At 39.4% G+C, this 18,348-nt stretch overlaps 1 protein-coding gene across 2 annotated transcripts in view; it reads right to left on the reverse strand.

Annotated features, from left to right (window-relative positions):
* SMG1 (SMG1 nonsense mediated mRNA decay associated PI3K related kinase) overlaps positions 1-18,348 on the reverse strand; it is a 348,909-nt gene that overhangs the window by 285,126 nt on the left and 45,435 nt on the right. Inside the window, exons 9-13 of one of the 2 annotated variants that reach the window (XM_053695253.1) lie at positions 11,389-11,486; positions 10,297-10,470; positions 3,650-3,874; positions 2,676-2,777; positions 673-942 (exon numbers count right to left, since the gene is read on the reverse strand). In XM_053695253.1, the coding sequence (XP_053551228.1) occupies positions 673-942; positions 2,676-2,777; positions 3,650-3,874; positions 10,297-10,470; positions 11,389-11,486 (869 nt within the window). Of the gene's footprint in view, positions 1-672; positions 943-2,675; positions 2,778-3,649; positions 3,875-10,296; positions 10,471-11,388; positions 11,496-18,348 lie in introns of both variants that reach the window. The other variant, XM_053695252.1, reaches the window with a different exon arrangement.

Genomic DNA, 18,348 nt, shown 5'->3' on the forward strand with positions numbered 1-18,348 from the left:
GTCCCTTTAAAGTGAATGTCAAGTTACTAATAGTGCCCCAAGGCATTGGATAGACTTTTAAAAAATTAACAAGGGTTTAATTCATGAAATCTTTTATATGTATATATTTTGCAGAATTTTTACCTATTTACCGCTGCAACGATAAGCGCAGCTCTCCCATTCTCCATTTTGTCAAATTGATTGACAGATGACGATTCTTATAAGAACCAATCCTAATCCAAAGATTAGTTATTTTACAAATCATCATCTGTCAATTTGACAATATGGCGAGCGGGAGAGCTGCGATTATCGTCGCAGTGGTAAATAGTTAAAAATTCTGCAAAATATATACACATATAAAAGATTTCATGAATTAAACCCTTGTTAATTTTTTAAAAGTCTACCCAATGCCGTGGGGCACTATTAGTAACTTGACATTCACTTTAAAGCTTCAAACACTTAAAAGGACATGTAAAATCTTAGTCATAGATCCAAATGTTTTTACTCTCTGAATAAAAGCTTAGGATTGAAAAGGGAAAACATTAAAATAATTTGGACAAGTATGAAATTAATATATCACAGTAAATATAAAAAAAATGTCCTTGAAAAGAACTTGGAGTATAAATTCCAAGCGCTTCTCATCTACAGAAACTGTCAGTAAAGGCAACAATGACTAATGTAGAAAGGACTTACACCAATCAATGAATTCTTTGCATTTCCAATTGTTGTCAAGACACTGAGATCAAATGTGATGACAAATTTGGCGTTGTCCACACTGAATGTGAGATTCTTGAAAGCTTCATGCTGGATTTCAGAGCAAGTTTCGGGCAGCTGCAGATAATTCAAAAGATTGTTTAAAGCACAGGTCATTTCTCCTAAAATTAACTTGTATGCCGTCTCCAGTACAGGAATGTTCTTGAGTGTCAGTACTGCTTGATACACAGCATGAGCCGCGCCCACAACCTAGGAATGAGAATATTGATAATAAGTCTGCTTTGAATAAAATAAAATGATATATTTTTCCCTTACAGCCACTGTTATACTACTTAACCATATCCCGAATATGGGCTGTGCATATCGCAAAAAACTGCTACAATTAATGATAACTTGTGCCAAGCGTTTAGTCCCCAGACTCTGGAAGCAGCAACAACCACCTACATTTACTCAATGCGAAGCTGAAATGAATCACATTATTGTTTTTTAGTTGACGTATTGCTCTTGAGGATAAAGGTATGTTCTAGTCATTATCTATCTGTAGAATATAAATATCAAGGTCATCATATATGCACATAATATATGTCTAATGTTAAAGATGTACATCCCCCCCTTCCCTTATCTTTGCTTATTTCAAAATTGGTTGTCATTGTGCCCGAATATACAAGTTATGTCTATTTTCTCTGTCATCCACAACTGTGTATATTCTTGTATGTCTGTTATTAACAATTGCCCAACCTCAATAAAACCACATAATACTCATATGCTAAATCACTGGAAACCGATGCAGTATAACTGTAAAAAGCTGAAAGGAAAATATCATCTGAGCATCTCTATGTAAAAAAGGAAGATATTTTACCTCACAATTTCCTCAGCTCAGCAGAGTAAGTTCTGTGTAAAAAGTTATATACTCAGCTGTTGCTCAGCTGCAAGTAAAAAAAAAAAAAAAATAATAATAATATGAAGAAATGAACAGGTCATGAACTCTTTTACTGTGATCTCATGATATTTTATAGTAAATTTCAGAAACAGAATAGGGAAATAAGATGAGCGTGCACGAAAGCTCGCTCCTTCGGCTGTCCCGGGACAGACATACTGATTTGCTGCTAAGAAGTCCTTTACAATGGGATGTGGCTACTGATGAATTTTTGAGGTAAAATATATTTATTTCTTTTTTACATAGAGATGTTCAGGTGATATTTTCTAGTCAGCTTTTTACAGCTATGCTGCATCACTTTCAAGTGTTTCAACATTTGGGTATCATGAACCTTTAAACAAAAAATTATAGAATAAATTATGCTATCTAAGCCCACGGCGAGTAAGAAATTACAATGGACTAGTAAAAATATTGGGCTTTTTTTTCTATAACTTTTTCTCTCTAGATTAGTAAGCCCATACTGATATTTTTCCACCCCTCACACAAATATATACACTAGCTTTCAAAAGTTTGGGGTCACAGACATTTCCTTGTTTTCTAAAGAAAAGCAAATGTTTTTCTCCAACAGAATAACCTAATTGCTCAGAAACACGGTGTAGACATTGATAATGTTGTAAATGACTATTGTATAGCTGGAAAGGTCTGACTTTTAATGGAATATCTATATAGGCGTACAGAGGCCCATTCTCTGCAATTATCTCTCCTGGGTTCCAATGGCATGTTGTGTTTGGTAATCCAAGTTTATCATTTAAAACGGCTAATTAATCATTAGAAAACCCTTATGCAATAACGTTAGAACATCTGAAAGCTGAAACTCATCAATACACAGTCAAACATATATAGATATATATATATATATATATATATATACACATATACACACACACACACACACATACATACACATATATAACACACACATATATATATATACACACACATATACATATATATATATATACACACATATACATATATATACACACATATACACATATATTAAAATAAATAATACAGTATAAATAAAAATTAGACAGCACCTTACCTCCTTCTCTTTATGGTACCTTAGGGCCAGCAGCTTAGATACAGGTACAAATAACTTCTCCACAAAAGTTGCTGGTAATTTTGTATTAATTTGTTCGACAATCTGGAAAAGCAAGAAGTGTTCAAATAACTGATCAACATATTGCTTATAAAAGTGTTGCCAGTCAACTGGATCACAAAAGGGAAAACCTATTTAATGTTTTGAGATTAAGAATCTGTTGCTCTAAAAATATAAATGATGTTTATTCTTTAAAGCATATCAAGACATGGAGAAAATAAAAGCTAAAATACGATTACTTCACTCTCAGCATTATGGGACTTGCTTGATGTTCATTTCTGTGACAGATATTTTTTTAGCACAGGTGAAGCTGTGGCTGAAGGACTGATGACCCCCATGAGCTGAGGCAGAGAGGCCTTGAAAGCTAGGGGTATCCCAATGACTGGAGTTAAGAAACATATTAGTTCAAAATATAGTGGTAATACTTTAAAACATTGACCATTAGTGTTCTTTAAATTAGTGTCCTCTAACTAAAAATTCACTGTACTGTTCGTTTAAGGAAATCCTAAAGGCAAGCGTTCTCGAAAATATTGCAGCTTGGTGACCACAGCACAAAAAGTTCATGCAGCAAGCACTTGTTTTCTGCTGTGGTCACTAAGCTGCAATATTTTCGAGGATGCTTTCTTTTAGGATTTCCTTAAAGGAACAGTACAGTGAATTTTTAGGCCTAATTTAAATGTTTCAGACAGGTTGCAGGCTGTATTGAGAAAAGTTTTATTTTCTATGTGCACTTTTTACCTTAGGAGTTAATAAACTTTTGATACTAAATTCCAAGGGTGCTGAATTCCCTTTCTTTTGGTGGAAATTTGACAAGTCTGATTTCTCAGTTTGCCTTTAGTATATAATAAAATCAATATAGCTTTAGGCTTATACACAACACTTCACTATTAAAAAGTGGTTAATGTTGGATAACTTACTAGGGTGAGTAAATGCAGCACTGAGATGATATAATCCGTACCAGACGTCTGGCAGTTCTCTAGCTGATCTAGCCCATATGTGATTACCATGTCACAGTGAATAGCCATGCTAGGATCCAAGCTAGCAAGCAGGACACCAACGCATTCATTGGCAGCTGTGAGCACAGCTTCAGAAGAGAACACCTGGTTGGCAGCTGTCACACATCTCATTACACGATAGAGAATCTGAATATCAAAAAAAAAAAAACAATGTGAAAAGGGTGACCAGCATTTAATGGTTTCTTTGAAAATACTTAAAGGGACACTAAAGACAAAATTAAACTTTCATGATTCAGATACAGCATATAGTTTTAAGAGACTTTCTAATTTACTTTCATTATGAAATTGTGCACAGACTTTTTATATGAACACTAAGGCACCAGCTACTACTGAGCATGTGCAAGAGTTCAAAGTGTATACATATGAGTCTGTGATTGGCCAACGGCTGTCACATGATACAGGAACCTGGTAAATTTTAAATTTAATAATTTTTCAAAAAAACTAAAATTTATGCTTACCTGATAAATGTATTTCTTTCTTGACACGGTGAGTCCACGGATCATCATCAATAACTGTTGGGAATATCACTCCTGGCCAGCAGGAGGAGGCAAAGAGCACCATAGCAAACCTGCTAAGTATCACTTCCCTACCCACAATCCCCCAGTCATTCGACCAAAGGGATAGGAGAGAAAGGAAGCAACACAAGGTGCAGAGGTGCCTGAGGTTTATATAACAAAAACGGTCTGAAAAACAGGGCAGGCCGTGGACTCACCGTCTCAAGAAAGAAAGAAATTTACCAGGTAAGCATAAATTTTTAGTTTTCTTTCTAATTACACGGTGAGTCCACGGATCATCATCAATTACTGTTGGGAATCAATACCCAAGCTAGAGGACACAGATGATTAGGGAGGGACAATACAGGTAACCTAAACAGAAGGCACCACTGCTTGAAGAACCTTTCTCCCAAAGGAAGCCTTGGCCGAGGCAGAAGTATCAAGACAATACAGGTAACCTAAACAGAAGGCACCACTGCTTGAAGAACCTTTCTCCCAAAGGAAGCCTTGGCCGAGGCAGAAGTATCAAGACAAGACAGGTAACCTAAACAGAAGGCACCACTGCTTGAAGAACCTTTCTCCCAAAGGAAGCCTTGGCCGAGGCAGAAGTATCAAGACAATACAGGTAACCTAAACAGAAGGCACCACTGCTTGAAGAACCTTTCTCCCAAAGGAAGCCTTGGCCGAGGCAGAAGTATCAAGACAAGACAGGTAACCTAAACAGAAGGCACCACTGCTTGAAGAACCTTTCTCCCAAAGAAAGCCTTGGCCGAGGCAGAAGTATCAAATTTATAGAATTTGGAAAAAAGTATGCAAAGATGACCAAGGCTCAGCCTTGCAGATCTGCTCCACAGAAGCTTCATTTTTGAAAGCCCAGAAAGAAGAGAGAGCCCTTGTGGAATGAGCTGTAATTTTCTCAGGAGGTTACTGACCAGCAGTATAGGCCAAACTAATTATACTCTTTAACCAGAGTGAAAGAGAAATAGCCGTAGCTTTCGGACCCTTGCGTTTCCCAGAGAAACAGACAAACAAAGCAGGAGACTGGCGAAAATTCTTAGTCGCCTGTAAGTAGAATTTCAACGCACGCATAACATCTAGGTTGTGCAGCAGAAGAAATGGCAACAAGAAACAAAACCTTCCAAGATAACATCTTAATATCCAAGGAATGCATAGGCTCAAACGGAGCCTGCTGAATGACTTTAAGAACAAGGTTAAGACTCCAGGGAGGAGTAACAGGTTTAAATACAGGCCTGATTCTGACCAAGGCCTGACAAAAGAATTGTACATCTGGTAGACGCTTATGCAATAAAATAGACAAGGCAGATATTTAACCCTTCAAGGTACTCGCTAACAATCCTTTTTCCAGACCCTCCTGGAGAAAGGACAAAATCCTAAGAATCCTGACTTTTTCACTAAAAACCTTTGGATTCACACCAGTACATATATTTACGCCATATCTTATGGAAAATCCTTCTAGTCACAGGCTTACGAGCCTGAATCAAGGTCTCAATGACCGATTCCGAGAACCCTTGCTTAGACAAAACTAAGCGTTCAATTCCTTGACCTTGAGCCGTATCTCGGAAGTTTGGCATTCTGACGAGAAGCCATGAGATCCAACTCCGGCTGCCCCCATTTGAGGGTCAAGCTGGAAAACACATCTGGATGAAGTTTCCACTCCCCGGGATGAAAAGTCTGTCTGCTTAGAAAATCCGCTTCCCAATTGTCCACTCCTGGGATGTGGATCGCAAAATGACAGCAGTTGTGGGTCTCCGCACACTGAATAATTCGGGCCACCTCTGTCATGGCCAAGGAACTCCAAGTTACCCCCTGGTGGTTGATGTAGGCCACCGAGGTTATGTTGTCCAACTGGAATCTGATAAACTGGGCTGAGGCTAACTGAGGCCAGGCCAGGCCAGAAGAGCATTAAAGATTGCTCTCAGCTCCAAGAAGTTTATGGGCAGAACAGACTCCTCCCGGGTCCATAAGCCCTGAGCCTTCAACGAGCCCCATACTGTTCCCCAACCTAGAAGGCTGACATCCGTGGTCACAATCACCCAGGAGGGTCTGCGGAAGCAAGAGTTGTAAATCTTTCTCTTTCTCTGACCTCCGTCAGAAAAATCTTCATTAACAGGGAGTCTATTATGGTCCCCAAAAATACGACCCTTGTAGCTGGAACCAGAGAACTTTTTTCCCCGATTCACCTTCCATCCGTGAGATCGAAGACAAGACAAGATCTCCGTATGAGATTCTGCTTGTTGAAAAGATGGCGCCTGAACCAGAATGTCATCCAGATAAGGTGCCACTGCAATGCCCCAAGATTGAAGCACAGCTAAAAGAGCCCCCAGACCCTTTGAAAAAATTCTGGGAGCTGTGGCAAGGCCGAATGGAAGGGACACCAACTGGAAATAATTGTCCAAGAAGACGAATCTCAGAAACTTGATGGTCCCTGTGAATGGGAACATGAAGGTATGCCTCCTTTAGGTCTATGGTTGTCATGAACTGACCCCCTCTTGTACCAAGGGAAGAATGGAGCAAATAGTCTCCATCTTGAAGGATGGAACTCTGAGAAACTTGTTTAAACATTTTAAATCTAGGATTGGTCTAAAAGTTCCCTCCTTTTTGGGAACTAAGAACAGATTTGAGTAAAATCCCAGACCCCTTTCCTGAAAGGGAACTGGAACCATTACCCCCAGGGCGGCAAGGTCCTTGACACTATGTAAGAACACCTCTGTTTATCTGGTCTACAGATAATCTGGAGAGGAGAAACCTGCCTCTGGGAGGAAAAGATTTGAAGTCTATTTTGAATCCCTGGGAGACAATGTCCACCGCCCAGGGATCCGGTACATCTCTTATTTAAGCCTGGGGGGAAAAAAAGAGAGTATGCCCCCTACAAGATCTACTCCCGGATCGAAGGCCAACCCTTCATGCTGACTTGGAATCAGCTGAAGACTTTTTAGATTGTTTTCCCTTATTCCAGGACTGGTTGAGCTTCCAAAAAGTCTTGGCTTGATCTTGCTTGGAGGAAGGGGAGGAAGATTTGCCTTTAATTTTACAAAAGGAACGAAAGTTACTCTGACGTCGTTTCTGCTTATTCTTTTTATCTTGAGGAAGAAAAGAACCCTTCCCTCCAGTAATATCTGAGATAATTTTCACCAAACCAGGTCCAAACAAGGTCTTACCCTTGTAAGGAATAGCCATGAGCTTAGATTTAGATGAAACAATCGCAGACCAGGACTTCAACCACAAGGCTCTGTGGGCTAGGACAGCAAAGCCAGACATTTTGGCTCCCAGTTTGATAACTTGTAAGGAAGCATCTGTAAAGAAGGAAATGGCTAACTTAAAGGGACACTGTACCCAAATTTTTTCTTTCGTGATTCAGATTGAGCATAACATTTTAAGCAACTTTCTAATTTACTCCTATTATCAAATTTTCTTCATTCTCTTGGTATCTTTATTTGAAATGCAAGAATGTAAGTTTAGATGCCGGCCCATTTTTGGTGATCAACCTGGGTTGTCCTTGTTGATTGGTGGAAAAATTCATCCACCAATAAAAAAGTGCTGTCCAGAGTACTGAACCCAAAAAAGCTTAGATGCCTTCTTTTTCAAATAAAGATAGCAAGAGAAGGAAGAAAAATTGATAATAGGAACAAATTAGAAAGTTGCTTAAAATTGCATGCTCTTTCTGAATTACAAAAGAAAAATTTTGGGTTCAGTGTCCCTTTAAGAGCCTTAATCCTGTCCTGGATCTCCTCAAGAGGAGTATCCGTCTGAAGAGATTCAGGCAATGCATCAAACCAGTAAGCCGCAGCGCTGGTAACAGTGGCGATACACACCCAGGTTGCCATTGTAGACCCTGGTGGACATACATCTTTATTTAGTAAAGCCTCCAATTTTGTATCCATTGGATCCTAAAAAGAACAACTATCTTTTATGGGAATAGTAGTCCTCTTAGCAAGAGTGGAGATCGCTCTTCTACCTTAGGAACCGTCTGCCACGACTCCTTAATGGAATCCGCTATAGGAAACCATGTTAAAAATAGGAGATGGAAAAAAAAAAGGAATACCAGGTCTTTCCCATTCTCGAGCAATAATCTCCGTAGCACGGTCAGGAACTGGAAAAACCTCCACCGCGGAGGGAACATCAAAGTATTTGTTCAATTTACTAGACTTTATAGGGTTGACTACGATAGTTGTGTCGGAGTCGTCCAAAGTAGCCAAAACCTCCTAAAGTAATAGGCGAATGTGTTCTAGCTTAAATCTGAAGGATACCACTTCAGCATCAGAAGGACTTACACTGTTAGAGTGCGATTTCTTCCTCAGACGCTACCGACATGTCTTCTTCCTCAGGTTTATGGGAAGGGACACCCTGGATAGCATCAATTTGATCAGAAACCTTACTGTTTCCTTAAATTTTCTTTTTCCAAAGAGAATGACTGGGGGATTGTGGGTAGGGAAGTGATACTTAACAGCTTTGCTGTGGTGCTCTTTGTCTCCTCCTGATGGCCAGGAGTGATATTCTCAACAGTAATTGATGATGATCCGTGGACTCACTGTGTCATTAGAAAGAAATTTACTTTTATTATGTTTATTATGTACTCAATTTTATTGAATTTAATGGTCCTTTAATGGGTCATTCTAGCAAAAAATTTAGTTTCAATTTATAGAACTTTTTGCAATGTACTTTAAATAAAAATGCTGCAAGTAAAAGCCATTAGTTTCAGGGATAATTTTTAACGTGTACTGCTTTATGTGCTGGCATCAGCGTGCATTTAAATGGACTACAATTTTACTTTCACACAAAAGTTTGTGAACTATGCTAAATATTTCTAAACACTAAGATTTTTATACCATGTCACTACTAATATGTAGCAGAAACATAATTTGCTGTGGTTCTGCACAACTGCTAACTCCAACTACAAAAGTAACAAAAAACTTGACCCCACTCTTCCAAAACATCGTCCCCCACATGGTCTAGACAGATTTGTCTAGCAGAGTAGGCAGTGCCCCATGATCTGGTCCCGGCCTTGTAATCACGTGATCACATTGGCGATTGTGTGATTTCATTTTTACAGCAAGTGTTTATTTCAGAACTGTGTTTCGATCGAAGCACTTGCACTCCAGCATGAAAGGGTTAAATACATTTGAGAATTTTCTTTTTACACTTTTATGTTCCTATTAAGAGGGTGGGTAGTATAATGTGGCACATGCGTAAATGTGAATGTGACTGCAGAGCATGTTCTGTAAATTCAGGAGTGGGGCTTCACTTTGTGAAAATTGCTTTCAGACATTATTTGTGATAGTACATGGTATCCATAACTCTAAAGTTAGCTATACCACAGATGTAGAGTGCTCAAAGTTCCCCTGTTCTTCATCAGTTAGTATTTTTCGTCTTATTCTGTATACCTAAAATACATTTAAATATCAGTTTTATCTTATGGTGTATGGCTATAATTGTTGTGACTCACATGTCTACCCCTTTCATCGGATTGACTGTTAAAGGGACATGAAACACAAAATACAGGTTTTTTTTTATAACTAAAGCGTTTAAGGACAGCAATTAAGCAATTTAAAGGGACATAAAACAATTTTTCTTTCATGATTTAGATAGAACATACAATTTTAAACAACTTTACAGTTTACTTCTATTATCAAATTCGCTTCACTCACTTGGCATTCTTTGTTGAAAGAGAACAATGCGCTAATAGGAGCAAGCTGAACACAGGTGAGGTATGCTTTTCAACAAATGATACCAAGAAAACAAAGCAATTTAGACAATAGAAGAAAGTTGGAAAGTTGTTTAAAATATCAAAATCATGAAAGTAAAATTTTGTGTTACAATGTTTTGTGATATGTTTTTTTTGCATTTGGAACAAGTATGATGGAATTCTATGTATTTTTTTCCTAAACTATTTCACCTTCCGACAAACATCTTTATGCATTAACACGCGCTGTATAACCAAAATAAAACGGAATGTAAGACACAAAAACAAACAAATGTTTTTAACTGGCTTTACTTTATTTAGCTCCCCAAAACAACCATCAGTTAGCTACTTACATCTGTAACATACGCTTCGGTGATGGGAGGTCCTCTAATTGGGCTGAATCGCTCTCCAATACTTCGAACCACAGTACTAAAAACTCTGAGGAGAGCGGCCAGTTTTGGTAATGAGACAGATGGAGGAGGGATATCTTCATCAACTGATTCTCCTGAGGCTACATGGCCAAGATCCTACAAAGGGGAAAGTTAAGTATTGTGTTCTTTACTTTAAAGGGGCACTGAACCCAACATACAGATAGAGCATGCAATTTTAAGCAATTTTCTAATTTACTCCTATTATCAAATGTTCTTCATTCTCTTGGTATTTTTATTTGAAAAGCAAGAATGTAAGTTTAGATGCCGGTTCATTTTTTATGAACAACCTGGGTTGTCCTTGCTGATTGGTGGATAAATCCACCAATAAACAAGTGCTGCCCAGGGTTCTGGACTTTCTTTTTCAAATAAAGATAGCAAGAGAATGAAGAAAAATTGATATAAGAAGTAAATTAGAAAGTTGCTTAAAATTGATGCTCTACTCACTAAAGAAAGAATTTGGGTTCAGTATCCTTTTAATAACATGAATCACATTTAGGGGAACACTAGAAGATATGACTATTAGATACCAACCATTTCCTCACTGCAAATTATACATATTTAAGTGTCATGCACACACTGAAGTAATAAGTGATTCTTTATCACTCATGCCATAAGATACTATAATACTTGTAAACAGTTTAAAGGGAAATGAAATGCAAAACTTTCATAGACAGAGCATGCAATCTGAAGAAGAACAAAACTTTAAAATGTAATTGTATTTATATATAATGTCCCAGATATCGTGAAAGCCCTGTGCAGGAACTGGAAAGAGGAGTCTGAAGACGGGGTCACTCCCCAAAAACGTTAACTCACTTTAAATAAATTATTTTGCATCACGGGGAGTGCATCTCTTGGGATATATATATTTTTTTGTATTATTTTTTTTACACACACATTTATATACATACACACATCACAAAATCCGTGTATTGCACGAAGAAATCAGAAGAAATAGTTATTTTGTACTTTGCAATGCTACACACTTAAAACTGTTTTTTTTTTATGTGGCCTTACCTCTGCGTAAGCTTCCATATCCTCAAGAAACTGACCCAACAAAGTGGTGGAAAATGCAAGATCTGCAACCCAGAACGGCTCTAAACTTTGCAACCAGCCTGTCACATCAAATACAAAACAGATCCAAGCTTCAGTGTTATTTTATTAGTTTTAGGAAATATTCAAAAAACATTTTTACAGGACATAAAAGGTTAAGTACTCATTTTATTCTGAATTTTTTAATGGATCAGTTTGTGTCCTATTGTGCATTTCACTATTCACTAATAAAAAAGATGTTATGCTTACCTGATAAATGTATTTCTTTCTTGACACAGTGAGTCCATGGATCATCATCAATTACTGTTGGGAATATCACTCCTGGCCAGCAGGAGGAGGCAAAGAGCACCACAGCAAAGCTGTTAAGTATCACTTTCCTTCCCACAAACCCCAGTCATTCGACCAAAGGAAAGGAGAAAAAGGAAATAACACAAGGTGCAGAGGTGCCTGAGATTTATATACCAAAAAACTGTCTGAAAAACAGGGCGGGACGTGAACTCACCATGTCAAGAAAGAAAGAAATTTATCAGGTAAGCATAAATTTTGCTTTCTTTCTAATGACACAGTGAGTACATGGATCATTATCAATTACTGTTGGGAATCAATACCCAAGCTAGAGGACACAGATGAAAAGGGAGGGACAAGACAGGCAACCTAAAACAGAAGGCATCACTGCTTGAAGAACCCTTCTCCCAAAGGAAGCCTCAGCCGAAGCAAAAGTATCAAATTTAGAAAAAGTATGCAAAGAGAACCAAGTTGCAGCCTTACAATTTTGTTCCACAGAAGCTTCAGTCCTGAAAACCCAGGAAGAAGAAACAGCCCTCGTGCAATGAACCGTGATTCACTCAGGAGGCTGCTGTCCAGCAGTTTCATAGGCCAAAGAAATATACTCTTCAGCCAGAGCAAAAAAAGAAGTAGCCGTAGCTTTCTGACCCTTAAAAGGGACATTAAACCCAATTTTTTTCTTTCATGATTCAGATAGAGAATACCATTTTAAACAGCTTTCTAATTTACTTCTATTGTCTAATTTGCTTCATTCTCTTGATATTCTTTCCTAAAAAGCATATCTAGATAGGCTCAGTAGCTTCTGATTGGTGGCTGCACATAGATGCCTCGTGTGATTGGCTCACCAATGTGCATTGCTATTTCTTTAACAAAGGATATCTAAAGATTGCAGAAAATTAGATAATGGAAGTGAATTGGAATGTTGTTTAAAATTGTATTCTCTATCTGAATCATGAAAGAAAAATTTGGGGTTTAATGGCCCTTTAAGTTTCCCAGAGAAACAGACAAAGCAGAAGGCAAAACTCCTTAGTCGCCTGCAAATACAATATCAGCACACACCACATCTAGGTTGTGCAGCAAACGCTCCTTATGAAAAGAAGGATTAGGACACAAAGAAGGAACAACTATTTCCTGATTAATATTCCTGTCCGAAACGACTTTAGGAAGGAGACCTAACCTAGTACGCAAAACCACCTTATCAGAAGGAAAGATAAGGTAAGGGGAATCACACTGCAACGCTGAGAGTTCAGAGACTCTCTGAGCAGAAGAAATGGCAACTGACAAACCCTTCTCCAGACCCTCCTGGAGAAAAGACAAAATCCTAGGAATCCTGACTCTACTCCAAGAGTAGCCTCTGGATTCACAACAATACAGATATCTACGCCATATCTGACGGTAAATCCGTCTTGTCAAAGGCTAACGAGCCTGGATCAAGGTCTCAATGCCCGGGTATGAGAACCCGCGCTTAGAAAAAAATCAAGCAATCAATCTCCAAGCAGTCAGCTTCAGAGAAACGATATTTGGATGAAGGAAGGGACCCTGAAGTAGAAGGTCCTTCCTCAGAGGTAGTCTCCAAGATGGAAAATATAACATTTCCACTAGGTCTGCATACCAGATCCTGCGAGGCCACGCCGGTGCTATGAAAATCACTGACGGCCTCTCCTGCTAGATCCGAGCAATGACTCTTGGAAGAAGAGTGAACGGGGGAAACAAGTATGTTAGACTTAAATTCCAAGATACCGCCATGTCATCCATCAGGGAGGCCTGAGGGTCCCTTGACCTCAAAACGCACTTCGGAAGCTTGGCATTCTGCCTAGATGCCAAGAGAACCAGCTCCGGCCGCCCCCACTTGAGGGTCAAGCTGGAGAACACCTCCGGATGGAGCTTCCACTCCCTGAGATGAAAAGTCTGTCGGCTTAGAAAATCTGCTTCCCAATTTGTCCACTCCTGGAATGTGGATCGCAGTTAGACAGCAGTTGTGGGTCTCCACCCACTGAATAATTCAGGCTAACCTCTGTCATGGCCAAGGAACTCCGAGTTCCTCCCTGGTGGTTGATGTACGCCACCGGCATTATGTTGTCCGACTGGAACCCGGATAAACCAGGCTAAAGCTAACTGAGGGCAGGCCAGTAGAGCATCAAAGATCTACCTCAGCTCTAGGATAAGTATGGGGAGAACCGACTCCTCCCGAGTCCAAAGGCCCAGAGCCTTCAACGAGCCCCAGACTGCTCCCCAACCCAGCAGGCTGGCAACCGTGGTCACAATCACCCAAGAAGAGAGCCTCTTGTTGCCTGATCCAGATCTATTTGAGGTGACAGATCTATTGTCTTAGCATGCAAAACTGCAGAGCTCTGAGATGGAATCGAGTATGATGTCCATGGAAGCTACCATCAGACCAATTACCGCCATACATTGAGCCACTGACGTCCGAAGGTAAGGCAAGAGTCAAAAATTTTGGAATTTCTGACCTCTGTCAGAAATATTTTCATTGATATGGATATCTTATGGTCTCCAAGAACACTATCCTTGTAGCTGGAACCAGAGAACTTCTGCGCAGATTAATCTTCCATCCGTGGGAGCACAGAAAAGACAACAATGTCTCCGTATGAGAGTTTGCTTGTTGAAAGGACGGCGCCTGAACAAGAATGTCGTCCAGATATGGCGCCACTGTAAAGCCTCAATACCGAATAACTGCCAATAGAGCACCCAGAACCTTTGGGAAAATTCTGTGAGCTGTGGCAAGGCTGAACGGACGAGCCACAAACTGAAAATGATTGTCCAAGAAGGAGCATCTCAAACTTGTGATGATCTTTGTGAATGGGAACATGAAGGTACGCATCCTTTAGGTCTATGGTTGTCATGAACTGACCTTGACCCTCTTGGACCAAGGAAATTATAAAATGTATAGTTTCCATCTTGAAGGACGGTACTCTGAGGAACTAGTTTAGACATTTCAGGTCTAAAAATGGTCTGAAAGTTCCCTTTTTTTTGGGAACCACAAACAGATTTGAGTAAAATCCCAGCCCCCGCTCCTGCGGAGGAACTGGAACTATTACTCCCAGGGCAGAAGATCCTTGACACAATTTAAGAATGCCTCTCTTTTTATCTGGTCTACAGATAATCTTGAGAGAAGAAACCTGCCCCTGGGAGGGAAAGTCTTGAATTCTATTTTGTACTCCTGGGATACAATGTCCACCGCTCAGGGATCCGGAACATTGGTACCCAGGCTTGAGCGAATTGAGTAAGTCTGCCCCCTACAGCATCCGCTCCCGGATCGGGGGGCAACCCTTCATGTAGACTTGGCATCAGTTGCTGGTTTCTTAGACTGCTTCCCCTTGTTCCAAGGCTGACCAGGCTTCTAGGAAGACTTAGATTGATCCTGCTTTGAGGAGAGAGGGGAGGGTTTACCTCTAAAGTTAAGAAAGGAATGAAAATTAATCTGATGTCCTTTCTGCTTACTCTTATCCTGAGGAAGAAAAGATCCCTTTCGTCCTGTAATATCAGAAATAATCTCAGCCAAGTCAGGCCCAAACAAGGTCTTACCCTTGTAGGAAATCGCAAAAGGCTTGAATTTAGATGAGACATCCGCAGACCAGGACTCCAACCAGACACTACGGGCTAACTCTGCAGGCTAGAACCGCAAAACCAGACATTTTTGCTCCCAACTAATAACTTGTAAGGAAGCATCCATGATAAAGGAATTGGCTAACTTAAGAGCCTTAATCCTGTCCTGGATCTCCTCAAGAGGCGTATCTGTCTGAATAGAATCAGACAAGGCATCAAACCAGTATGCTTCCGCACTGGAAACAGTGGCAATACACACCGCAGGTTTGCCATTGGAGGCCTTGGTGGACATACATCTTCTTTAGTAATGCATCCAACTACTTATCCATCAGATCTTTCAAAGAACAACTAACCTTTATGGGAATAGGGGTCCTCTTAGCCAAAGTGGATCACCTTAGGATCTACTAGTACGGTCTGGAACAGGAAAAACTTCCACAGAGGAATGCTAGCATTTGAAAAATTAACTAGATTCTCTAGGATTGACGACAGGCGTATCGTAGTCATTCCAAGTAGCCAAAACCTTCTTTAACATACACAAAGGTGTTCAGGCTTAAATCTGAAGGATACTACACTTCAGCCTAATAATAAGGAATTATACTGTCCGAATCTGAGATTTCGCCCTAAGAAGCTACTGACGTATCCTCCTCATTTGACCTATGAGGAAAATAACCAACGTAGTTGCAGGCGGTATAGAAACCTTACCACCTGAGATTCTAAAATTCCTCTTGCGATTTCCCTAATATAGGAAAAGCAAATAATGCCAAAGATACCGCAAAAGATGCCTGGGCAACAATCTGCAAGCAAAACTCCTCCTCCAGGAGATTGAGGGGAACTGCATGTGACGCCCTAAAACAAGGGCTTGAGACATTTGAGGAAAAAACTGTGGCAATGACCAAACAGTATCATCCTGAGAGACATGAGGCGATCAAACAATATTTTCAATTATTTTAAAAATCAAATCAAACTTAATCATGAACACCGTCACTTTAAGAGTAAAAAAAACAGACAAGAGATAGGGTAAGTCTGAAGGCATATAAAAGAACAGACTGCTGTTCCCATTAACCCTGTAACATAAAATCGATTAACCCTAATTCTCTAACCATAGAGAATCTTAAAGGGACACTGAACCCAAAAAAAAAATCTGTGATTCAGATAGAGCATGACATTTTAAGCAACTTTCTAATTTACTCCTATTAAATTTTCGTCAGTCTCTTGGTATCTTGATTTGAAATACAAGAATGTAAGTTTAGATGCCCGGCCCATTTTTGGTGAACAACCTGGGTTGTTCTTGCTGATTGGTGGATAAATTCATCCACCAATAAAAAAGTGCTGTCCAGAGTACTGAACAAAACAAAAAGCCTAGATGCTTTTTTCAAATAAAGATAGCAAGAGAACGAAGAAAAATTGATAATAGGAGTAAATTAGAAAGTTGCTTTAAATTGCATGTTCTGAATCACGAAAGAAAAAAAAATGTGGGTTCAGTGTCCCTTTAAATGGGACCTTATTGGTTTAAGGGGAGGAAATTCAACATAACAAATATGTAGATTGAAGTCACCTAGATACAACCGTAGGAAACATTACAGAGCCCAAACCCCTTTACCATAAGACACAATGAAAGATTTTATTAAAGGGACAGTCTAGTATAAATTAAACTTTCCTTATTCAGATAGGACTTTTAATTTTAATCAACTTTCCAATTTACTTTTACCATCAAATTTTTTTTTTTTTCTCTTGGTATTCTTAGTTTAAACTAAACATAGGTAGGCTCATATGCTAATTTCTAAGCCTTTGAGGGCTGCCTCATCACATGTTTTTTTAAATCTCTTTTTAACACGAAGAGACAGAAAGTACACATGGGCCATATAGATAACACTGTTCAGGCACAGGGGGTTATTTAAGATTTAGCACAAAACAATGCTAAATTTAAGACAATAGATAATAAACAGTCACATGCATGTGATCAGGGGGCTGGAAGAAGGATCCTAGATACAAGGTAATCACAGTGGTAAAAAGTATATTAATATAACTGTTGGGTATGCAAAACTGGAGAATGGGTAATAAAGGGACTATCTAGCTTTTAAAACAATAACAATTCTATGGTAGACTGTTCCTTTAAATATTTGTTTGATCACTACTGTAGATATGGTAATACACATACCGCAAAAACAGTGCAACACACTCCATCTCTAAGAAGGAGGCGGAGCCAAGGCCTGCAGAACGCGCAAAAGTTAAACTTCTAAAAAGGAATGGCGCCGCGCCAATCCTTCAAGCAGGAGGCAGAGCCAAGGAGCAGAAAAAAAATATCTAAAAAAAATAAAAATGAAGGGTTAATACAGCAGATTAACTGACTAAAGCCTGGTTTAACAATGACCATCTGTCTGAACTCACTTAGGGGCCAGATAAAAAACTTCTACACACCGTCACTCCGTAGCAAGAGCAGAGAAGTCACAAACCCTGACTTTGAAAATAATGCTATTATAGTCAAAACACTAAATAATGCTGAAACGGGTGAACAAAAAACAGAGCCTCATGTAACTGTTAACCCCCTCATTCACAAAGGGGGAAAAGCTTCTCTTATGTCACACAGAAAGTGCCTGCCCACTGCCAAAAAAAAAAAAAATCCCAGCTAGGATATTGTGTCCCATAATAAAGGCTGCAGACCCTTAAAAGTGCACACAGTCTCCCCTAGCTAGAAGACAAAAGGCACTTACCTGCATTCCAGTCGTCCGGCAGTCAGACGACCTCACCAAGTATAAGAGGATGCCACTCCTCACAGAGACCTGTGGAAAGAAGAAAGAGTAAACCTACTCAGGCTTTCTATACCAGGGCAGCAACCTGTTAGGAACTTGTAAAGGGTTCTTTGGTGCATTTTCCTAACTGCTTAAAAGCCACCACTGCCCTACTGAAGAGACTAACGTGGAGTAAGGCTAGACCCATCTTGAGAGGAAAAGATCAGAGCAATCCTACTCCGACTTTCAAAATAACAAAATCTTGATTGAAGTGAAATCTATTTTCTTCAGACACCAAAAACTTCACCTCCTCCTTGCACGAGAGGCAAAGAGAATGACTGGCGTT

The sequence above is a fragment of the Bombina bombina genome, chromosome 11, assembly GCF_027579735.1.
Source record: "Bombina bombina isolate aBomBom1 chromosome 11, aBomBom1.pri, whole genome shotgun sequence".
In the NCBI taxonomy this organism is placed as follows: domain Eukaryota; kingdom Metazoa; phylum Chordata; class Amphibia; order Anura; family Bombinatoridae; genus Bombina; species Bombina bombina.